Source organism: Antennarius striatus, chromosome 10 (assembly GCF_040054535.1).
Source record: "Antennarius striatus isolate MH-2024 chromosome 10, ASM4005453v1, whole genome shotgun sequence".
NCBI lineage: Eukaryota > Metazoa > Chordata > Actinopteri > Lophiiformes > Antennariidae > Antennarius > Antennarius striatus.
Window position 1 is genome coordinate 9,092,948 of NC_090785.1, and position 26,099 is coordinate 9,119,046.

At 38.1% G+C, this 26,099-nt stretch overlaps 1 protein-coding gene across 3 annotated transcripts in view; it reads right to left on the bottom strand.

Moving 5' to 3' along the window:
• Positions 1-26,099, bottom strand: part of mid2 (midline 2) — an 85,655-nt gene that overhangs the window by 6,633 nt on the left and 52,923 nt on the right. For all 3 annotated transcript variants that reach the window (XM_068325670.1, XM_068325668.1, XM_068325667.1), the window contains 5 exons: positions 24,514-24,621; positions 18,645-18,793; positions 17,642-17,769; positions 17,225-17,368; positions 11,900-12,061 (listed from right to left, as the gene is read on the bottom strand). In XM_068325670.1, coding sequence (XP_068181771.1) covers positions 11,900-12,061; positions 17,225-17,368; positions 17,642-17,769; positions 18,645-18,793; positions 24,514-24,621 — 691 coding nt within the window. The remainder of the gene's footprint in view (positions 1-11,899; positions 12,062-17,224; positions 17,369-17,641; positions 17,770-18,644; positions 18,794-24,513; positions 24,622-26,099) is intronic.

The following is a 26,099-nucleotide window of genomic DNA, read 5'->3' on the forward strand; positions in this document are numbered from 1 at the left end:
TTTCCTTCATCTATCATCCCCCATTTTCTCTTTCTCATCCTTTCAATCCTCACTGACAGACTCCCCTCCAATAATCCGTGTGGTGAGTGTGTGTTACCACGTGTGGATATGAGACGACGAGACCAATGTGCTGCTGGCAGCCAATTACATTAATGCGCTCTCTTCTTTGAACTGCTTATCGCTGCCAGCACAGCCATTTCCAAACACTGGGGCTCTGTCATGCCTTTCCAGGGGGATGACTCTTGAGAGCCCGGGCTGGGCCTGAGGTTTGGGAAGGCGAGACACACGTGACGTAAAGGACAAACAGACTTGCAAATTGAGCATCAACTCTGGCCTAGACACAAGCAGACATACAGCACATGGCCAAGCGGAAATGTTTTGAAGCAATAGCAGCAGGATTCCTACAAATGGAAAAAGTTCTACATAATAAGCTGGGTTTAAATGGTGAATTCTTCATGAGTGATAAGAAATGTGAAAGTAGGATACTTCACATGAAGCTGAATTGAAAGGTCTACAAAAAGGCAAAATGGTGAACTATACTACAGCTTTACTTGGCATAGTGCTGGAAGGCGGGCAATGAAATTTGTGTCCCTGCCTGCTCTCGATTAGCACCTTCATGGAATTTTTTTAAAGACATTTTTGCTTTTACATTTACTATAATTTAATCTGCATACACGGATTGCTCATCAGTGGAAGAATGCATTGCACTTCAAAAATATTTTGAGGTGCATGGACCTTACTACAGTATTTTCATTTATATTGGGGTAATACATCCCACAGACTGGGTGTTTAGCTGTCTCAGTGAACAGTCTGCTCCTCCTCTACATTAGAGAGGTAATTTGAGATGTTTCCAACTGCCTTCTGAGGTAATAACTACTTTGTGTGTGCCTGTATCGAAGCCATAAGCTGTGACAAACTGGAATGTCTTAAGTGGGAACTTGTAAAACGCAAAAAAAAAGCAACTGTAAATGAAAAAAAAAAAGGAAAGGAGAAATAAGAGGCATAACTGTTGGGGGGGCATTCATAAAAGCAAAATCATTCCAACTTCATTTCACAAGATCCATGTAGATTACTTGCAGTGGGATAGTATCTGGGTAATCAACTTTATTTCAATTCCGGCAATTTCACTCATTCCTCTTATTCTTACTGGCTCACATTTTTGCTGAGGGATGGATCGAGCTGCTTCAGTAATGTGGGAGGTTGAGGAAAAAGTCCACTTTACTCCAGAACTGAGTAATCTCGACAGTAAAACTGCAGCAACAGGGGAACAACAGAAAAGCTTGAACAGCATTCAGAATGCAGGGTTGCATTTTGCTTGTTTTCTAAATGATTGATCTATGTGTAATGTTGTGTGTCTTGTAATGTAGTCATGAGCAGTCTTAAAACCACAGGATAAACACTGGTGAGATTAAAGATGCATGAATCATGTAACATGGCTGGGGATCACAAGAAGACAGCAGGAATGAGAGGTGCACTGGAGGATTCATGACGGACTTCATGTCAGCTGAAGTATCTCGTATTCTTAACTATGCCATTAGTCTGCAGAAAAAGATGAACCACAGATCGCTCTTATCACCGGTCCTGGTTTTTGTCCAATTTGAGAGAAGTTATGAACGCCTCAGTCCTCAAACGCTACGCTGGTGGCAGCATTAGGAGCCCCTTAAGTTTGACGAAGGAGAACGTCAATGAAGGCCTAGGTATGAAATGCACAGCCTATCACTTCTAAACACAGTACTCTTGAGTTCAATATATATACTGTACTTACTGTATATCACAAAAATGTTGTCTTGGAGAAGTGCAATACAACTACACCTTAAAGACAACATATCCATATTTAAGTGCAGCTCTAGTATGTTGTGATTAAAAATATGTTTCATTTTCACATTAAGGACAAGAAATTACTAGAGCAAGGAGGAAAAGTAAAGTTGCTGAACTATTTCTAAGGAAAAGAAAGGACTACTGTTATGTCCTTGGTGGAAGATTGTCCTATTCTTCAGCTCCTACTTGATTCTGACAGGGTTTGAGAGGGGAATATACATTTTTAAACATAAGTTAATGCTCCATTACTCTGATATCACAATGGTGCTGTTCTACCCAAGTGAATCTATTTAATCCACAAATAGAGGAAATTCCTATCAGAACTGTTTTCCTTGGTTCTCCTGTTTTTTCATTATATTTTTTAGATATTTTTCAACATTTTCATTTGACTGTCACAGTAGAGTTTGACAAGAAATGTGGGGGAGAGCAGAGTGAGTGACTTACAACAAAGGTCTCCCCCCTGCTGAAATCAAATCTAGGACATTGTAATCAAGCAGTATGCATCAAGTAGCAGTATTACAAGGTGGCAGCGCTCTCTCTACTCTTGTTCTTTTCAGTCTTCCTGTTCCCATTATTTTCTTTTGTCGCTCTCAACAACACTTTGTCCTATCATCTCCTCCTTCATTGATTCCTCTCCACCTCCTACTGTTTACTTTAGGGGCTGAGTGGTAGCTTGAGGCCTGTCATCAGAGACGTATGATGGATAAATATGTTGAAAGTGCCTCAACAGGTTTTAAAGAGATACACTTACCCCTGGGGCAACTTGATGTGATATTGGCAGCCGCAGCGTTTGCTGCTCACTGAACAACAGCTTTGACATTTTTACTTAGTGTACATTTGACTATTTGAGTGACAATCAGATAATCCGAATCAACAAGGTACACAGGTCTACATTCAAAAGAATATCAATGACCAAAGTAAGTAATTATAACTGGAAGTGCTAAGATTGGACCTTGGAATATTTTTGATTTGGCACCATGCAGAAAATGTAACACTTGCAATAAAATGTATTCTTCAAGCTCAGGAACCATTTTCCAAAAGCATTTTAGCGCATTATATCCAGAGATCAGAGTTTCTTTTGAAAATTTGATTAAAAAATTGTGTTCCCCATTTTTTTTGCTTGTTGGGGTCAGGATATGCTTAACGGAAAAAGTTTTGAAAGGAAAATCTACTAAAAAGTTTCTAAAAGAAAAATCAAAACTCACCATTGTTTGAACTTATCTTCTTAAAACTTTTGAATGGCGTCACTTCCTTACAGTCACTTACAGGAAGTATATTGCATATTAGGGTGAAATTACATTAGTGTGATGGGCTGGAACATGAAATTGATGGACTCAGATAAATCATGCTATTTTAACTAAGAAAAATAAGTCATTTTAATATAATTAACACATTTCCTGATAAAAATAAATGTGAGATTTATTTGATATTTTTTAAGCTAAAAAAATGACAAAAATGCTTAATCAGAAGGTAAAAATGCATTCAAAATAATGGGGTGGAAGTGTATGTGTGCAGTCGTGTTTGTATGTTTCAAACTCCTGCTTTCACACAATATACGGGCCTATAACAGATTACTGACACAATGATGAACAGTATCATGTTACCAGATCAGTGTTTGACTCTTAGTACAGTACATGCCTAAGGGAGAGAAGTGTGTATTCAGATTAGCTTTTATATATACGTAAACAGTATGGACACTCAAAATAGAGCCTTATCTTCACTTGTTAGAACAGAGCTGCTGCAGAACAGATGTACGTATTACTTTTACACTAATCCCGTTGCTGTTTGCCAGATTTATGCCCATTGCCAGTTTATCACAAGGCTACAAAAATTAAAAAACAGTCACACTCACATTCATACTTATGGGCGATGTAGAGTATACTGTTGGATATATGCTGTGCAGCTCAACAGGTGCCATCATCTACTCTGAGTTATTTAAATTTCATTAGTTTACATGATTATTCATTTAATTTAATGTCTTTTGACATATTTTTCTTCCTCTAAATGAACATTTAAAAATCCTTCCTGAGAAAATGATTAAAGTAAAAGATGTTACATCAACCACTTTAAAAGTCTTCATAAGGGTTTTTCTCGAGCTTAATGTGCAAAAATTCCAATCATAGTTTCCACCATTCCATCATAGTTGACCTACATCTGTCTGCAAAATCAAGTCAGTCAAAAATCTTGCTCAAAGTGGGACAGAGGAGGGAATGGTTAACATGGATTTTTAACCAAGTTAGCTACATTTAATTTACTTAACTAAACCTGAAGATAAAGTAAGGAAAAACTAAAACAATAGTACGACCAAAACAGTATATGACAAGGGAAGAGAGATGGCAAGCCCAGTGCCACCATTCTATATAATCTGGATATCAAACCAGGTGAGCTGAATCACTGTGATGACCAAACTCGACCCATCAGACTCCTGAAGGGACCAGCCAGCTCAGGGGGTCGTCGCAAATCAGACTCCAAGAACAGAACAGCCTGATTACACTGTCTGACTGAAGCCTGTAGTCCTGAGCTGAGAGAAAACCTAACTACAGGAACACACTGCATGATATACTGTGAGACCACTGTGGCCATCATGAGCTACTGCTACCACTCAGTCTATAGGTGAACTTCCATGCTTTAACAATAACTTTCTTCCTCTGCAGAAAGTTTATTTCTCGTTAATGTGAATTCCTACTTGGGCTAACAGCCAGTTGAAGCATAAGCATCACTGTTCTATAATGCTGTCTGAATTAATGAGAGTTCTTGTTGTGACAAGATTAATTATTATGAATATTTAGAAGTATATTTCTTCGACATTCCCGTATAGATTATTGCTTAAGTTGCTATATGCTTTTGATTTCTTATGTTAAAAGGAAATGATGTATACTTGAGAATTGATGAGATGGCTTTCATTATTTTATTTTCTTACTGGAAGCTTGTATGAATCTGCATTTTTTGGAAATATTACTAGAGCCCAAACATTTAAAGTTAGTGATTATAAAACTGTGTTGAGCAAAAGCTTTCTTTTTTGAAATTTACTAAACCTTGCCAGTTTCAGTTGGAATTTAGAGACTTGAACTGGAATAATGTAATTTGTCCCATCCATATGCGTTGCTTCACCTAATACTAATGGCTAAAAAGCAGTGGATTGAGGGCACTCATGTCTGCAGACACTCATCCCTGCAAAGAGCTATTTGGTGTCTCCTGTTCACTCAACACTTTCCCTCTCTCGCTTTCAACATGCCACTTCTCATCTACATTCATGCTGTCTCCCTGCTTTTGCTGAAGACAGTCTTGCAGAAACCTTGCCACAGGTTGGTCTGAGGTAAATTCAGAGGTATGGTCATAGAAATGAAGGTCACAAGCACATATGCGTGAATAGACTCTCCTCTCAACCGTCATCTTCTTTGTCATGCTTAATTCATATGTTTTGAGAAGCTGTTTTGAGTTACTTCACATGTAGCTGTGAGCATCTAGCAGATATATCTACGGTCTATAGTAATGCATTAGTGCCACCATTCACAGACCTTAAGTGGTTTCACTGGAGTGAGACTGGAGTGACCTGAAAAGCCTGTGAAAGCTTCGAGACCTCACAGCACGACTTTAAATGTTGTTTCCTTCTAACAAACTCTATTGTATGATACATGAGTGTAGCAGAGCTGTGAGGCCATTTCAAGAGAACTACCCTGTATTGTCATATTTACAGTAGAGTGGTAAAAACAACTAATGTACTCAGAAAATTCAACCTACCAAGGTTTCACAGTTTCTCTATGATGTCATCTAAAAGCAATAAACCTATGATGGCTTGACCCTCTAAACTCGTGACTGAATCTGGTACCAGTATTTGTTAATAAAACAAATTAAATAATTCCACTAATGGCTTTAGTTGAAAGGCTGTAGCTTTATTATTTACTATCTCACTGCAGCAAATTTACAGTGAGCCTTACAATATTAAAATTCTGTGTACAACCAGATGTGGAATAATACTTGGAACATTTTCTGACTTCTTTGTCGAAGCATTGTGGGGATTATCCATTAAGACAAAATAGAACTTTTGGAGCTCTCATCTCTTAATTAAACAGAATCCCTTAAAATACTCCCAATCCAGATATGATGCACCTAGCACCTTACATTTTTGCACAACAGTCACACTGCTTTTCAGATTGTATGTGGCGAAACCTCTAATAAAATTTAACAAAAGGCAGGCAGTGAAAAAAAGGAAAAAGAAAAATGGAGGTTATCACAATATGAAATGGATGAAGTATTTCTAACAGCCAAATGTGGAAAAAGCCCAGAAATTCAGTATACAAAAATTTAAGTCGTGAAATATAGTCACAATATTCCATTCTGTGTCTGAATGGAATAATTGGCAGCAGATTTCACCGAGACCCGTGGCGTAATTTGAGGTTGTAAAGACATTAGGGAATGCTTTCCCTACCAAACCAGTGCATTGTGACTCAAAGTGAAAATTAGTTGAAGATTTGATTAAATTCCTCATTCCTGAAACATTGACTTCAATGCCATAAAGGACAGTACAACCCCAAAAGCACGATACCTTGATGTGTGTTGGAATGGAGACACGTTAACGCCAGAATTGATGCAGTAGAACCAGATATATACATTTATATTTGTTTATGCCTTCTACTTTCTGTTAAAACCTGACACTGACACTAAACATAAAGCAACTGGACTGCAGACAGTTCAGGTTTGGATGTGTTGTGTCAGCAGTACCTAATGTTGCCTCAAACAGCTAAGTTAAATTTGATTGAAAAATTCAATCTTTTTAACTAAAAATCTTCACAGATTTCCCGAGAACGACCTTAAGACAGGCGTAGCAGCAAAGTTTTTTTTTTTTCAATTTTCATCTCTAGTTTCCAAATGAACACACAAGTATCATTGCACATAACCACAGTATGTAGTGGTTATGGTTGCACAGTACATATCATACTATGTACTATGCATCTTTGGGTTGGTGCTTCAGTGTAGGGTTACTGTAAGTATGTGTGGCCTGTTCTTCAGCATGAGATCAAAAAGCTGAGATGACAAACTTCACCTCAGGGATAAGATAACAGATGGCATAAAAACTGACTGAAGGGCACCATAAGACAAGATCATATGCCACAGCCAAGGGCAACAGAGAATAGTGTGCCAAGAGAAGGAACATAAAGGAGGAACACGAAGAGTTTCAGGCCAAAAACTGACATTCCATACGAGAGCAGAGTTCAGCAACGTCTTTTAGAAGCCCCAGAAAAAAACATCCATGTCTGTGTCAAATGCCTTAAATTCTTGCCAAAATTTTCCCAAACATCTTCTGTCAACGTTTCTTTGAACTTCAGCACTGCGAATGAGCTTTTTAAGCCTTAAAAATGTCCTCTGAGATTAACCTTTGTCACTTTTATTTATAATTGTTCATAGTCATACAGTGAAATTGTTGCAGAAGATTCAAGGCAGTTTATCCATTTGAGATTTGCAAAGTTGAATACACACACACACACACACACACACACACACACACACACACACACACACACACACACACACACACACACACACACACACACACACACACACACACACACACACACACACACAAATTGTCAGCTATTACTGTGTGACAGTTTACTGCACTCAAATTTGTTTTCCACAAATTCAGTACAGCGTTTTGGGTATTTTTAGGAGTTCCTCTACTGAACAGACAGGTTGTGATGCATGATTTTCCAGCATCTGAGAAACTTGTCATTTCCTTCCTTGCTTTGTAAGCCTCTGCCTGAAATATGATAAGCTTAGGCTAAAAGCCTCCAGAGCCTCTCATCGTAAAAAATGTGGCAGAAAAATCCTCCAATCTCACCACAGACAAAAAGACTTTGAGGATAGGATAGAACTTGTGATTGTTAGATATAAAGTTCGGTGCTGAAGCTCCCTCTCGAGAGAAAATTAATGCACCTATCAAAGTGAGATATTTGTGATTAGTTTTGTTTTGACCCATTTTAATGAATCAACAAAGTACGGCTCCAGGAAAACAGATGAGTGGGAAACTTTAAACTGAATACCAATTCGAATGAGAAAAGGCCAGCGGAGAGAGTGGGAGATAAGAGAACACACGAAAAACACAAGCACAAATACACAATAAAAGTGTCAAGATGAAAAACATAAACCCTCAATCATGGATAAAAATATTGAATGTTTTTTGTTATTATGATGTCTTGTCTAAACCTTTACAACAGAGAGAAATGCTGGTTGCCAATCACGGCCTCAGAACCTTAACTAAACTTGGCTGTGGGTGGACAAGCTCTCCTCCGTGATGACATAGCTGCCAGGGAACAGAAAGAATGACAGCAGAATGGGACTGAAACTAGAGGGGGGGGGGGGGCAGTCTCTTTAAGCACTGACTGATATTGTGCTGTGCTACAAAAATGTTATTTTATACTGTCTCATATGCATAGTAACAGATGACAGATAACTTAAATGGCACAGATTTAGATCCCAAAGACCAACTTTATATCAGAGAAATGACATTCATATTATTGTAAGTCGCTACTTTTATTTCCATACATTTTGTACCCTGCAGCTTAAACAATGATATGGTTAATGTGTAGATTTTTTCAGGCTAATGACCTCCAGGGGGCGCTCTAGTTGGAAGCGCAAAGATGGAGACAAGACAGGTGGTAGAGATAATGTGCTGTAGAAAACACTACCGTAGTTTGGTTGTGTTTTGAGTAGACATTTAGCAGATGATAGAGACATAGTTCAGCTGTTCATAATTATTTTCTAATTCAACCAGCATGTACTGTAATAATTATTTTAACGCCATGTGTACTATTACTTTCTCTATACTTTTCTCTGTATCGCTTAGAAATAATACTTTTTGTGTCTTGCAAAAGCATTTCTAAAGATATTCTAGTATTAATTATACCACATATCTGTTTCTCCCTTTACATCGTTGTAGTAAAACTGTAATCTATGGCTTAAGTATATCTGGACTTCCCTTTCTATGTATTTATTTCAAGTATTTCCCCCTTCATTCTGTTTGTATTTGTGCTTTGACAACATATTTCCTAACAACAAGATGTCCGATGAACCACAGTAGTAACAATTCAATGAACCTAACTTAAGTGGTCCCCAGAGACAAAGAGAGACAGATGTGAAACTATAAAATAAGACAGACACACACTCATCCCACTTATCTGTGTCAAGAGAGGACATTACAAAACCGAATATTATTTATATGGTGCCCAGTAAGAGTTGTGAGCATTGGTGACGGTGAGCAGACTGCCAGCTCTAGTTATTCTGCACTTCACCTCCAAATGTTCCCCAGCTGCATGTCATGCCCACATCACGTTGAGGCAGTAATCCACTTTAATGCCACAAGAAAAGAATTTAAGTACTGACATGCTCTATGTCTCACGAGCACAGTATGTCGAAAACATTTTGAATAGGAGTGGGGGTTAGAGATTCGATGAGTGGGCCCGGTGATGCTTAATGGATAAAGGGTTCACTTCAAAGTGCCAGATGGCAGTATGAAATGCATTGGTGGAGAGAATTACAGTTCATTTTAGAGACCCCACGGAATCAACTACAAAATTTCTTTAATTGGTAATATGGTGGAAAAGGAGAAAACTCTAAAGTATGCCTTGGTGTCCTATTAGCACGGAACATTCAGCTTATGGTTATTTAAGGAGGAAACATTCCCACCAGTAATGACACCAGCAATGTTTGCCACATCCTGCTCTCAATTCAAAGCAAAAAACAAATCTCAAAACCCATTAAAATACACTGGTACTAACAACATGGAGACACACATTGGGGTAGTCATCACACTTCAAAGGAGTGCAGGCAACACAGTGGATCTTCACTTTAACTAAACGATCCCTTAACAGTTTAATGTCAGCTCCACAATGTCATCAGACACAAAGATCTAATTAAAATTTGGTCCCACAGTACATCTGCAGCTGCTCAGCCTGGAAAAGGTGATTGTTTTGGGCCACTTGGGTGCAGGGAAAGGTGATACTTGTCAGGAAACACTTCCTAATCTACACATCTAGCAGTAATGGTGGAAAATTATCATTCATTTGGAGTCATGTTTGTGTCCAATCAAGGAATGACCTATATTCAGTCTGTTTTAGCTTTGTTTTATGGGTTAGGGTTAGGTTTAGGGTCTCCATGGCTTTTAGCAGGCCAGATCATCTGTAACTATGTCTCTCTGCTGTTGGGAGCTAAATTGGTGGTGCACAGTGGGTTTTTAAACATTTCTCACTGAAACCAGCTGCTTTCTCAGGCTGAAAATAGACAGAAGACAAGAGGAATCTCACATAAAAGCTTTGTACAGTTGAGAAGAGACACAGATTGGGGTGGTAGTTCTCTGCTGGTTAACAATGAGCAAACCCTTGATCCATTACTGTTATGATATCTTAATTACAGGTACTTTAACAACATGTGACTTTTTTCTGGCCACAAATAAGCAGCTGAAACATTTTGTACGTGTCCAAAAATGTGTTAAAATGATCACAAATAGTGGCCTTCCAGTTTGTTTTGGCTGATCCTTTGATCTCCTCATGCCACATATGCTAACAGGTACATATAATTTACAGACTCAGGTCAGTTGGCAACCAGAAACCAGTTTCACCCCTGGAGCTCCGCTACTCACGTCCACATGAGCAACAACAAAGTGACGGAGAGAGGGTGTGTGTTTAGCTGAGAGAACGACTGATCATTCCATAACCACTGCAGTTACCCACACACCATTTCACACAGCAGTGTATCCAGATTTCAGTTAATCCTAAATACCACAGCCAGACTTCTGACAGAAGCTATGAGGAGTTGGCATATCAACTCCACTTTTGCTTCACTGCAGCAAAGCAAGTCCGATTTAAAATTTTACTGAGCACCCTTGAGGCATATCCTAAATTAGCAGTATTGTTGTGGTTTTAACCATTTACATGCTGCAACTGAGCCTGGTAAGAAATATCAAGGCAAGTCGGATTAATATTCGACATCTGTGTTTAACATGTAATTGCATATTGAATTTGTTAATATCCATGTTGGGTTTGCTTTCATCATGAAATTCTTTAGAGTTTGCTTTGACACATTTCCTTTTTAACATATTGAACATTGCTTTTCAAAATTTTTTGTTCTTATCATTATCATATACATATCAAGATGCAAACATGACAGGATTCTGCAGCAGATAAAAAAGCAGAGGGACAAAAATGGCTCCTTTCCCTGATTACATTCAAAAGTATTTAGATGACATATTTTTAGTTGTTTTCTTGATCTGCTATTATCTTTTATAAAGCTATTGAAGTCATATTTTGTTCACATATCCCCCCAGTGAACATGATACCTTGGACTGCAACACAGGTGTTGTCCTCCTAACATATGCAGCGTGTCAAGTATTTGCACAACTTGACAGACGTGCAGAGGAGGAAAAGACAAAATAACGTTCATATAAACTGTTTACTGAACTGACATCAAGAAACTTGGGGTTTCATGTCAAATATTTAATGATATTATATGTTATTTGATTGTTATTGTATTCTTGCTGTTAAACTGTCATACCGATTAGGTGTGACATGCTCAAATTTAGAAGTAGTGACACTGAATAGTTATGTATGCTGGAATAATTTTCACATCAAATTTATAAGAACAAAGTTTAATCTAAAATAATGTAATTTACAGGTTTTAGGGAGGACATGAAAATTGCATTCTGAAAAGAAACAAAGAATAATTACAATAAGTAATGATTACAGTAAATAACAAAAATTAGCTCATTAAATAAAGCTCTCATATATTATGTGCGTTATTGGAATTTCACTGTTTGTGACAGTAAGTGGTGTTTGTTTTCTGATACTTAGTTTAATTTAGAACTTGTTTCCATCCGGAGAAAATTAACTGCGGTGGAAACTAAATTGAACCTCAAAAATCCATAAATCTACCACTTTTCCTTCACTCTTCACAAATCAAAGACAACCCCAGAAGAAAAGCCTTGAACACTGACAGCCTGTAACTAATGATACCCAACTTTTAAAATTGCTTTCAATATAAGTATTGAATATTGATAGCAGGCAGAGGTGTCATATGATCCTTCACTTACTGTTGGTTTTGAGGCGGGCGGGCTCACTGTTGCGGCTTCCTGCTTGGTTGATAGCCTTGACGAAGAAGATGTAGCGGGTACCACTCTGCAGGCCGTGCACCGTGTAATGGTTCTGCTTGATGTTTGGTACGATCATCCAACTGTCTGCTGAGTTGTACAAACCTGGCAGAAACACAGAAACACACAGAGACACATGAAGCAAGGTCTCAAGATGTTTTTAGAGAATGCTAAGCTGAGTTATGTTCTTCTCATTTGACTGGTACACATTTCTTTATTTTTTTCTGTAAACTTCAGGTGAGTCAACACACAGATAGAAGCTCAGAAACAGCACAGCCCTTAGTGTTATGCAACTTTCAAGTGAACATGAGGATCCATTCTATTGTCTTTCCATCAGATTTACAGTGGAATAATCCCCTTAGGCAATATTGTGTGTTCACTACGTTGAGTCTTGAAAACATTAAGAACAAGATACTTGACAGTATAACCATTGAATAAATACAGTATATTAAGTCCCTGAAAAAAATTACTCTGATGGCCTTATGTTTAAATATGTGTATGCTTGCGTAGCTGGATTACTCTTAGTGATAAATCAAAAAGACGTAAAGCACAGCTGTTCTTTTGGCAATGTTGTTTTCACTTGTCCTCTGTTTGTACCTGATTTCAATAACCATACTTGATTTTTGATTTTCTTCCTTTTGCAGCAGTCAATATTATGAATGAACTTTAAATTCTCTGAAAAAACACTTTGCTTGTACAAACTATTAATTAAATCTCAGATATTATAACAACGTTGGCAAACATGAATCAAACATGGAATAAATGTTGTGGAAGGACAGTATAAATAGAAACTTTTATAGTTAGCTGTTGTATGTGTGGTACTCTTGCATGTACACTATGCTCCTGCCTGAAGTGTGATGAAAACAAACATGGTGTGAAATTTGCCACTTTCAGTGCGCTGGCAGCATTTTGCTCAGATGTGTGAAAGAAAACTTATTTGCAGCAAAACCACTCAAACTAGTACTACCTCCAACAGCAGTAGATAGATGTATAACAACGAATAACAATATGAATGCATTGGACTAAACACTAATGATATAAGAAGTACCACTAAAACGTGTCAACAGAAGGTCACACTGAATTGTCTGGTTGTACTGGGGCTGCGGTTAATTTCTGCAGACTTTTAAGTCAAAAACAACCTTTTCATTGTCTCGTCTTGTCTCCTGCCTGCAGGAAAAAAAAAATCCTGAAGAGGAGAGAGCTCTCGGGACCACGCTTGCCTTGTCCCTTCTGGTGAGGATGCACTGTGAATAATTGAGCAAGATGGCAACAGCATGCATAAGTAATAGCTGGGAGTCTGCTTGTAAATATAAATACTTCACAGGACGCAAATAAGGCCTTTAAAAAGTGAGGTGGCATTAAGAATGAATGAGGGGAGGTGACTTGGAGTTAGAGTGAGGGCTGTGCCTCATCATACCTCAACTTACGCAAGATTTCCCCAGACAAAGAACTCAGTGAGGAGAAGTTTCACCTTCCCTTAAGGTGAGGGAGACAGAAAATGTAGTCGTCCACCTAGAGTAGATAGCATCTGCATTTTATATTAGCCTGGTCTTTAAAATATGAATCCACTGTCAACAGTGAAATCCTCCTCATATTAATCCTCCAACTGAGAGTACTATCCCTTCACATTTCAAAAATTATGCTTCCCGTCTGTCACTTCAGCCACGTCCCGTGGGAATTAGGAAGGCTACAGTGTGATGTAGGCTTTCAAAAAGAGATACATGGAAAGACAAGAAGGAAGGACATCATGTTACTTTCCATTTTTAAAGCTTTTGATCTCCATATCACTGCCCCCTTTTCATAAAATCAAATTAGGTCATTACACAGAAATAAGCTATCACTGCTTATGCCTCAGAAAAGGGGTTCTATGCCACTAGACAAGCTGCTTTGGGAAAAACTTCAACTTCAAAGTGTAGGGAAGTAACAAAACATGCAATTGCAAGAAAAGAAGAGAAAAATAAACATAGCGGAACTACAAGTACTAGCATAGAACCATGAAGTGAATTGTGGGTGTGTCTCACACAGAATGAACAGAAGCCAGGATGAAAACAGAGGTTGTAAATGTGATGCATGCATGATGTGTTTATGAGTGTGATAAATTTCTCCCCAATCTATCTGATGGTGATTCAACTAAATTAATCATCATTGCCAAACCATGATCCTGTAATTAATAGTCATTTCAATCCAGTTGGATATCACTATTGTACCACAGGTGAGTACTTATACACATATTTCCAGGAAAATATTTCTAAAACAGAGGAGCAATACCAAGCAGCAAGTTCTTTTCTTAGCAAAGGTGATGCTGAAACAGTCTGCTAGTAATTAACTAGCTAGTCGATTAATCATTATACACTATATTGCAGAGAGTATTTGCTCAGCCATCCAAATCATTGAATTCAGGTGTTCCAATCACTTCCTTGGCCAAAGCTGTATAAAATCAAGCACCGAGGCTTGCCAACTACTTCTACTAATATTTGTGAAAGAACAGGTTGCTCTCAGGAGCTCAGTGAATTCCAGCATAGTATGCTGATAGGATGACAACTGTCTAATAAATCCAATCGTGAATATTCCTCGCTACAAAATATTTAACACTGAACTGTTAATACTATAATAATGTTGCCACAAGATAAAATGACAGAGCAAGGTGAGCGGATTGTCCAAAATATCTACCAAGACATTTTGTCCAATTTCATGCTCTTAAAGTCGTTGGTGGTGTCCCCTCATATTATAACATAACTGCACACCAGGGCCAAAGCAAGGTCCATAAACACATGGATGAGTGAGTTTGATGTTGAAAAACTTGATTTGGCCACAGAGAGTCCTGACCTAAACTTGACTAAAAGCCAGGCCTTTTGTCCAACATCAGTGTCTGACCTCACAGATCACCTTCTGGAAAAATGGTCAAATATTCCCATAAACCTTGTGCAAAGCCTTTCTAGAAGAGCTGAAGCTGTTGTAGTTATAAAGGGTGGACTAACATCACACTAAATTGTATTGTGGAAGAAATGGTTGCCCCTTAATTTCACTTAGCATGTAGGCAAGCAAATACATTTGGTGATAAAGTGTATCTTAGTGTTGTCTTGTGATTGAAACATAACACAACAACACTAAATCAATAGGAAAGTAATGATGCTATAGTCTTTATATTTATCTCATTGCCTGACATAAAAAGACAAATCTCAAGGGAATGTGAGCAAAACACTTCAAACTCAATTGGATGCAATTTTCTGTTTTTGATTTTGTTAATCTGTAATTACACTATTTTTTTTCGGTTTTAATTTCCCTGTTGTTTTCTTGATCCCTGTAATATTTCATGATGATGGTTGCGTAAATCATATTGACAAATCTAAAGCTGATTGGCTCTACTGTCTGTGTGTGTATGTGTAATGTAATAAAGAGAAGGCAAACCATCAATTAAATGTGATTACCGAGAAGAAAGCAAATATAATATTTAGAAAGGAGTGGTTGTAAAGTATAAGTAGATTAAAGAACAATTAGTTCATTATTTCAGAGATTTAAAAAAAATCAACATTTGCTGATTGGGAAATTGTGATAAGCATTTAATTTTTTTGTGATTTTGCATAATAAACAATCAGATGAAATGATAACGAGAATAATCATTAGCAGACAGCAATGCCAGTGCAAACAGCTGCCATTTTTAGCTTTTTGACACCGCTTACATTGCTATGGGGAATTCGGTTTCACTTCCTGATTGTATTTGTTGCTGCTGTGCTTAGACGGTCCCTGCAGTGTTAGAACTTCACAAGCCCTGGATGTCCTTCCCCTCCACATGGGAAAGCCTAAGGCTAAGGATGAGGCCAAGCGAGAGAAAATGAGAGAAATGGGATGGCAGTCAAGTGGGAACATTTATCCACTTGTAAAGTTAGAGAAAATACTACGGTTTAAACTCAAGTGGTAAGACAGGGTAGATGGGCTTCCCTCTTTCTCAGTTTCCCTTTTGAATCTCAGAGGACCCTGTTGGAGCACACTGCTGAATACCCGAGTCACTCAGTCTATCACAGCTGAAATCTATCTTAATGTTTCAAATGGCACGGGCACTTCAGCTGCATGGTTAGATGGAGAAATGTCAAGCTTCACAGAAGAGAGTAAAGATGCTTAAAAGCTTAAAGAAAGAAGAAGGGAGAACTGCTGGTGAGTGTGCACATATTCCCATGTGCACACATAATATATTTTAATCATACCCTCCTCATATTAGCAAGAGGTCTTTTCATCCTCCACTATGTAACCATTATCTACTCTGATTCCCACCTGTTTCTCTTTTCCTCCACACTGGCCTTTTCCCCCTTTGGCCTTTTATATAGCAACAGAAACTGATTAGCTAAAAAAAAGAGCCATATGTTTGATACATGTCAAATGTACATTAGAATGTGGATATGGGGTAATCATCAATCAAAATGTATACTATCATGACACTGTAGCTAAAAATTAATGCAGAAATATAGTGCAGATGTCATTCTAAGATGCTTTGCTCTCTGCAAGCACCTATCCATTCATCCATCCATCTGTCCATCCATCCATCCATCCAACCATCCTCTTTCACTGCTGATCCTATGCAGGCTCGAAGAGACTAGACATCTAATGCAGTTGACATTAACGGAGAGGCAGGCTGCACCCTAGACCATTATCCTATTCATCACAGGGCCCCCTTGTAGCAAGAAAAACAACACAACAACATTATGGGGAAAACATGCAAAGCCTACGTAAGAGAGTCCTAGGTCCTCATTGGGTTTGGCTTTCATAGACGTTTGTGAATAGTATTAAAATATTAAACTCTGTAGGCATATTGAGCTCTGGATCTGTTTAATAACAGAAAAAACATTTGTTTTCAAAGCATCTGCTTATGATATGTACCCTGTGTCCTATTTCTTTACAATGAGTAGTCTCTTAACTCAGAATTGCCTCTATAAATATATACAAGCATGGAGGAAAACAAAGACTAAATGTGGACAGAGAATCTAGGTTATGCAACTTGGTTCATATAAAATATTGAACATACAAAAATAATAAAAAGGTTTACAGTGTTCCAGTTTACTTTCCGTTGCAAATGCAAAGAGGTCATTACAAATGGGTGTTGAATACAGCTCATTAAAATGACCCCGTTCTTATTTATGTTTTGATTTTTGCTGCATTTGAGAGCATTTTTGAGTGAAAAGAACTGACTGGCTAAATTGTATGTATGTGTATGTGTGTGTGTGTGTGTGTGTGTGTGTGTGTGTGTGTGCGTGCGTGTGTGTGTGTGTTACTCACTGATGAAATTTGTCTGGCCAGTGTAGATGGTATATTGCAACTCATAGGAGGTGACGCTGAACTCATCCTCTGAAGTCCAGTGGACAGTGATGGTGTCATGGGAGGCGGTGCACAACTCGTCTCTTATGGATGGTGGGTTGGGAGCTGTGTGTCAAGATTAAGTGACAGTGGAGACCAGAAAGGACACACCTTTAGATGCTGTTCATGCATTATACTATATGATGCCACTGTATGTAAAAGTTGTATTTTTGTTTGCACACACTAAAAGGTTTCTAAAAGATTTCATATGCCAAAGAATGAAATTTTTATTGATACAGAGAAAAATATTTTGCAAAAAACTAAATAATAGGTGTGAAGATGTTCTATTGACAACACCAGTAGAAGTCCAATAGGTGTCAATGTGGAGTAGACACATACCTGTTAGGTAATCTAGTCCCTCTAAAATCTTCTTCTCTCGGGAAAAGTCCAGGGCAAAGTTGTCAAACGCCTCATTCAGGTTGACATCAGGGATGAGTACCTGTGAGGAGGCTGTCGCCATGGCAACCCTTTTTGAGTGATCAGGATGTGAGGCATGAGGAAAAGGAAATGTCAGGAGCATGACAGAGGTAAAAAGAGAAGGATGTGAGAGGAGTTGGACAGAAGTTGTACGTACAAATAGTTTTGAGATTAAAAAAAACACCAGAAAGAATAAGTGAAGGACCGTAGACATAGAGATTAAACTACATACTGCTACTATCATAGGTGCAAGTGGGCAAAATGACACAGAAACCAACCCATTTCAAATATTTTTATGGACAGATCCTTATCTCATATCCCTTTGTGTGTAAAATAATGTACACTGGTACTACTTATGTCCCCTTTGATGGGGGGGGGGATAAAAAATTAAACAAAAAGCTATTTACAACATATAAGAGATTGTTTAAAATATAACAACATTCAGTTCTTCATTTATATGCCACAGCAATGTAGTGTTTTAGAGTTAATAATAACATAATGTAAGGCCATTTCTAGGTAATTATTCACATATCAGTGGTTATTTGGGATTAATTTGTGCAGTATATATTCTTGCTGTCCTTAGGGACTTAAACACAACCTCTTGCATCCTAATGAATATTTTTTCTGGCTCAGTAAGCCACAGAGGGCAAATGCGAGGAAAAAGCTGAGTATCTTTCCATTGATTTCTGTGAGTGGATTTTGTGGGTTCATTGTTTCTTTTCTTTTTTTCCAGTCCTCTGAAGTTATCTGCTTATGTACACCTCTCTAACAAAATTATGTATGGCAGTAAAACTACAATTTTGCTTACACAAACAACTCCTGGTGTAAGTAAAATCCATCTTCCTCTCAATCACTTATCTACCATGTAGTACATATGCAGAACATATGTACATATATGTGTTTGTGTATGCACTTCATCACCCACCTTTCAGCTACATTTCGGGCAGTCTGGAGGAAACGGGCATGATCATTCTCCTTCAGGCTCTGTTCAGCTTGTGTGATGAGGGCGCTGGATCGCTCCAGACACTGGCGACAGTTTGCAATCTGCTGAGCCAACTTACGCAGTTTCATCACCTGGAACACACACAGTTATTGAACAGGATGTTTTACTGCAATACACTGCAGTTTTTCCACAGGTTTGCAGGAAAGCAGACCCAATGTGATTCTCCACTGAGCTTACGTATTAGCCTATGCTTGTGTAGATATTTCTTCATCCAGGTCATGGTAATTACTGAAGGTTGAATTAGAAACATCTGAATTGCTGCAATACTTGAGGTTTGAAGATGTTCCACCTCTCATGCAAGAAGTTTCTTCCATTCTAATTAACTTGTGGGGAGTTTTTGATATGAAGTATTTATTATTATAAAAAGGAACTGATGCACAAATTGCTTTGCTGCCAAATTGCTCTACTATCAGCAGCTCCTTAGATAATTCCTAAGTGACACCAACAAGTTGCCATATGGCAGGTAAAACTGACGTTTGATCACTTTAGGAGAATAACAACATGAAAACAACAGAAAATCATGGGGAGGCTTTGGATAAACACTGAATCCTTTGGATGCTGATCAAATATCTCTTCGTAAGAATATCTGTTTCAAAATCTTAAGAAACAAAGGACGTTAGAGGTGCTCATTAGAGAACTATGTGGATGCCATTCTTAAGATAAAGACAAGCTTTAGATGTCAACTAAATATTTTCAATATCTTCTGCCTGCAGGTCACACAGTCAGTCATAATCTCTTTTATTATATCTATAAGCTCAGGGATGCATACTCATATATTAAAGGACACAGAGGTATGGAGTCACCATGAATCCAGAAGAGCTGACAGAGAGTCTTAGTTATTGGGTTAGAGTCTGGGTCAGACTGAACTTAGGAACTTGTTGTGTACTAATAACAGTAGTTTACTGTAGAAGTATAATAGTATCAGTGACGTGCGGTGAGGTTCATGGCTGGTGAGGCACTGATAGCATTACGGTCTCACTGTATAGCATACCAGCACAGCTAGTCCAGCCATTGATCAATCCATGGTGAGGCTCCACTAGCTGGTGCCTCATCACAGGTCTCTTCTCAGTATTTCAGTGGTAAATGTGAAAATTTGGCGATTTTGAGTAAAAAATTAACCTAACATTAGTGATGTTACATGGAAAATAACTTTATAATACACTTCACTGGATAAATATAACCATTTAATGTATTTCTTCCATTTTTCATTTTTTTCTTTCATGGTGGCAGGTGAGGCCCATCCTCTGACCGCATATCACTGAATAGAATAATAGTCAGGGCAAGAGGAGCAATATGCCTCTATGTAATACATGTGTATGTGCCTGTGTCTATGAAAGAGCTATTTATAAAACCAGTTGTACTGCCTCAGCTAGGTCAACAGTTATTTAGTATCATACATGTATGAATGTTGGTGAATGTTTCAAATGTAAGACTACATGCCCTGCCATTCTGTGCCAATTCAAAATTAGAGTAATCCATTTATCTTCATTATGGTCCACTTAAACATTTTTCAAATAAACTGAGTGGAAAAAAACTGTAAAGGAAATAACACAGGTGGGTTGAGCCTTGGGACTGTCAGTGAAATGTGAGCTGTAGATTTAATTAGCATGTTTGGATGGAGTCCATATCAGAAGTGAGATATTCAAAGGTAACCTCTGTGAACATTTAGAGATGTGTCCAGACAGCATTTTTTTTTTTAAGACAGAAAGGACCGATTAATTGCCAAGGGATAAAAAGCCATCTTTTAGGGGAAAGTCATGGGTTTAACCAGCATCTCAATCCCTTTTCTCTTGAGACTTTCTTGTGGTAGAAAATAAATCACTTTCCTGTTCTGATTATCAACGCTTGATGCAGAAGGAATACACAGAGCATCCACAGCAAGTAATGCCTCTCTGTATGTTATTTTTTCTTCTTTAAGTACTTTGGATTGAAAATATTGGAACTTCTCAGAAAGATGCGTCAGGAAGGGGTCACTACTTTTGCTCTTTCTTAGAAATCCACTCACAAGTCAGAAACATGTGAATGAAAATTCCTTTGTGAGACCAGATCACCCAGACAATAGAAAGCTGCTGAATGAATGTTATTGGTTGGTGATGTGTTTATCATCCATTACTCTGTGCGGTAGTTTTTCTGTTTAGTCAACCATCTGTCAGCTAAGTGTGTAGTCAAAACAAAAATGAAGTACCTTTACTTTCTCTCACTACAAAAGCACCTGATCTGAGAGCTTCCCAGCACCCTTTTAGGACTTTTCTATGTGTTAACAGGAACCTTAATTTGGCAAAAAGCACCTTTTAAGAAATACCTTCTTACTGTGTGCATCTGAAAATGGCATACTTTCAGTCAGAAAGCAGAAACATTTTAATGGAGAGTGCACTAAAAGGATTACACATATAAATAAATTCAGCCACACATTTTTTTTCCCTTAAAGGATTGAATTATTATCCAAATTCAGGTTTAGAAAGAAACTATGTGGCAATCTACTCAAGGGATATCAGCAAGCTGTCTCAGACAGAATCTAATGTGCATTCACAATCTATTGGTGGGAAAGCTGCTCCTCTGTCTCTCTAAGCTGGAGCATTAATGGAGTTTTCAACTGATGCTTGAGCTGCTTTTCCACCAAGTCCAGCATAATCCTTCATCTCTATAAACAACATTTGTGCAGGTTGATGACCGCATTGAGAGGGCAAGTGAGACGGGTTTAATGGGTGGGTTGTATTTAAGCAACATACGCGCAAACAACAATTATGGAGAAGATTACTGCCTCTTTCTCAAAATTATTGGGAATTGTGCAGTTTGTTTCTTTGTTTGAGTGTGTGTGTCTCTGTGTGTGTGCCTCGTCTCCTGCACAGATCTGGCTCATTTACATATGAATATAAAAGTCTATTTAATCAAAGCTTGTATAAATTAATGTTCATCAATATAAGTTATTCCTCATGAAACACCCTTCTGCTTGGGAGACATTACTACTTTCTCACTCCTTTCTTTACCCCCTGATATTTCTGTTTTGCCCTTCCTGGTCCTGCACTGTTGACTTTAGTCATTAGTGATTAATAAAATTAAGACTCTGTTTTGGTGAGCTATGAGTGAAGGCAATATCTTTATAAAGGACATAGCCTTCATTAAAAGATCAAAACCAGCATTGTATTGAAAGACATCCAGCAAACTTGGACTCAAAGAAGCTTTTGTAAAACAGCAAAAGAAAGATTACATTAAACTGGAGACACTGCACCACCAGTCCATTTGTCTGGCTTTATCTTGGATTCGATTCAAAGGATGACACTGCCAGGCTGTTTCCTGTTGCTCATGCCTTGCTGCTTAGAACAACAGCATTCTAAATATTAAGAGTAAAAGGACGTGAAATGAATGATAGATCTCATTGGATCAGCCTTACTCTATGCTTTGCTCTCACTCAAGTTTGCAGCTAAAAGTGAAATAGTACTCCTATAACGTAGTGAGGTTTGGTATCTGATTTTCATTTCATTTCACACTGTGGTATCTGTTCAGATGAAGTAGATTATTTTTCGATGTGGTCAGTGGATGACGTTTCCAGCCAACCTGCTTTCCCCCCCATTTCCTGTTTTCATGAAAAGTCAAGCTAACCAGTTTCCAACTGCAGCAACACATGTATTCAAAAACATTAAATTCTTCTTTCAAGTACATTGGGATTAAATCAATAATCATAACTCTGTTGCACACACAGGGATATCATAGTTTGTTTGGGCAGGGACAGATTAGGCATGGCTGCAGAGTCGTCTGAGATACACAGATTGTCAGGGGGAAATGAGAAAGACAGAATGAGAGCACTTTGGGTGCTTCTGCCCATCACACTCAATAATTGTGTAAGTCTGTTGCAGAGTCACCTCTGAGTCATTACATATCCTGCAGTTACGTTAGGAAAAAGGCCTTGTCGAGCGGCTTGTTGAACCGGCTAAAGCAACCCACATTTACCTGACCTGATGACGTCCACTTCTACTCAAACACACTTGTACTCAAGGTGCCTCTTCCTAGTTGACCCATAAACAGCCACGGATATGAATTTGCCCCCTTTTAGTCTGGCTTCAATCAATCATCAACTTGTTCCCTCACCTGCTGCATTTCATTCCTCCGGTTTCTGCTAGCCTTTTACAAATGCGGACTCTCAACAGTAGAATTTCTCCCCCTCTCACCCACAGCCCCGTGCTCTAATATACACTCTAACTTCAGTCCTTGTGTTCAGTGTTTTGAAATCTTTCATCTCTCAAAGCTCTTTTGCTGCCTCAGAGGATCTTCAAACAACACTTAAAATTTCACCTCGAGAAGGATGACAGGTTCACATCACTCTTTGCTGCAGTCTTGCATTCTCTCCACACACATTCATGATGGTTACCTACCTGTGGGACCAGCTTTTGTTATTCTCTCTTTCTCTCCAGTTTATTTCTCAGTGGTATTTTCAGTTTTTCCTAAAGCGTCCATATGAAGTGTGTTTGAGTAAACAAGCAGCCAGCTACAGAGGAAGGCTCATAAAATACCAGCACTGAAGGACCCGGGAGAAAATATTGTGTCCAAGCACTGCTACTGTCATTTTCATTCTTTCATAAAAGCTGCTTTTTCTCTTCCAGGGGGAAGTGACACAGAAGTTTACTTTGAAATCTATTTACAGTGATACCTCTACTTACGAATGTCTCTAGTTACGAAATTTTCTACTTACGAAATTTCTCAGCAGGAAAATATGACCTGTACTTATGAAAGAAAGTTCGACTTACGTAATATAAAAACACAGTATTGGCTGATACTCAAATCTCCCACAGGTTCCTGAACGCAACATTCTCATAGCTGCTCTGCCATTTGCTATTACCTATTACGTATCTTCCTGGCATCCCATTGGCTAAGAGGGATGCCACTCCACCTCTGTGTGGAGCTAGAACGGTCCTTATGGAGTGTCTCGGCATTCGGCACTCGACCCGTGAGGTAGTCTGATAGTTTTGCGCAAATGTAATAACTTTTTCAGTACGTATTCGCTATGGACCCCAAGAAAGTGACGGAGAAAAGAGGAAAAGAAAAGATGAAGAGTTTTTTTGTCCGTACAAACAAAGCAAGAGATAATAGAAAAGCATGAGAAAGGGATGCGTTTGGTTGATCTCGCCAAAGAATATGGCCAAAAATCTACAATCGCCACGTTATTAAAAGAAGAGGAAGTTTAAGGAGTTTACGGCATGGCATGGGTGGTTGGAGAAGTTCAAAAGGAGGACTGGAATTCACTCTGTTGTTCGGCATCGTGAGATAGGAGCGCATGAACCAAAGAGGGCAAAAAACAATGGGGACAGCAGTTAAAAGGTAAATGACCGTCATTATCATTCTTTACTCTATTCTTTGTTTTTTTTACATTATGCACAACTCTCATTTATTGTGTAATGATCTAATCGTAACATGTATTTGTTACATGTTTTGATGGATTTTTATGCTTTATAAAACATTTATGTCGGAATTTTTGTGGGCTTGGAACGGATTAGGGCATTTGCATAGAAAACGCGTCTCTACTTACGTAATTTTCTACTTACGTAATTTCTTCCGGAACCAATTAATTTCGTAAGCAGAGGTACCACTGTATTTACAAATAATATGAATATACATCAAAATAATATAAAAGCCCATTAGTGGTAACTTTACTGCTAACGCTTCATATGAAAAATGAATTCCAGGTACTGTAGGTGGAACGTGCTGGAGCTATTGCTACATTTTAAATCGCAAAATAAACTATGTTATTCAAATGTCTTTAAACCAGAAGTTTAAATACAAAAAGTGTGCTATTTACCTTTGACTCTTTGATCTTCACAGCGATGACCTGTTTTCTCTGGCGAATAATCTCCACTAACTCATCGCACTCCTCCACCAGCTTGGCTTCATGCATGGCTGTGTTTACCTGGAGAGAAAATCAGGTACACATGACTGACACATCCCTCTATATGACTGTCTGAATCAGGCCAAAATAACCTTGTGTGTGCTCACATCTGCAACAAAACACACTAAATTACAACAACCTTTTATTGATGGTAAAATTAAAACAAACTGTTTTATTTTTTATGTATGGGGCTTTATCTGGATTTTTAAAATGATTAGCTATAAGATTTCATGAATTATAAACACTGATTAGTCCACTCTTCCATTCAGTGGGCATTGTGAAAGATGAGAAAAACAAAAGACAGGTTATTTAGAAATTAAAAAATTAAAAGTTTGCAGCATTATTTGTGCCTTCTAAAATACTCACATTCATACATGGTGAACAAGCAGTGAGTTGAAGACTGTGGCACGATAAAAAGAAACATAACCATTGGATTTGTTTGAAACATAAAATTATAATTACACCTTTGTGGTCTGATGGGTTTTTATTCAAGTCACTTCAGACGCATATTACTCTATATGGTGTAAGGCTTTGAAGGCATTCATGAAAACATGAGGTGCATTCATTCAGAGACAATTTCTTTGTCTCATGGTGCCACACAGTCACGCAATCATGTAGTGGATTGCTGTGGGAATTCGGGTGAGAAATATTAAGATAAATTCTCGTGTCAGAAAAACAACACAAACAAATTTAATCCTGCAAAGATCCATCTCTTGATTACAGGTTGATAATTAGTTAGGATGAAAATAGAAGCACAGGATCCCAATAAATTGCAGGTACGGTGTGGCAGCTTACATGAACCAGCTTCATCAATGTCCTCCTTTTTCACCTCACCGAGAACCTCCTGCCTTCTCCTGACATTATCACCCACTCCCTGCTACACAAACATTGGAACATGCTGTGCAGCTTCCTATTCATCAGGGTCCTCTGCAGGTGCGTTCAAATCACTTTGCCAATGCCATGTTTAAAGGATGCTCTAGTTTCCAGCTGTTCATAAAGCTATAAAGATGGTTCTGAAAAACAGTCTCCCAAAGGCAGAGATGGAAAAATAGGTAGTCTTCACGTTCAGTTATAAAAAAGGCATATTTCTTCAACTTCCTGGAGAAAAATGCTTGATGATAATTATGACTACCATATTTACATTACTTCGTCAAACTAATATACAATAATAAATAAAAATTAGGTTTAAACCAGGCTATAAACTGAAGTTTATTATTCACAATAACATATACAGAACTTTTCCATCAATGGCATAGTTGCTTTGAAGCCCAGTGCCAAATATGCGTAACAAGCAGTTTTCTAATATTAAGACATGGCAGCTTGTCATCACCTTAAATCAATTTGAACTTTAAACTTAAATCCTGCCCATTCTGAGAACAGATACACAGATAACGTAGCAGATTGCTTGGTAATGCAGGTGGCATTTAAGTACACTCCATTCTCTGTTTTCTGCTCATAAGGTTAAAAAGAATTTAATGACATAAAAATCACAGTGGCAC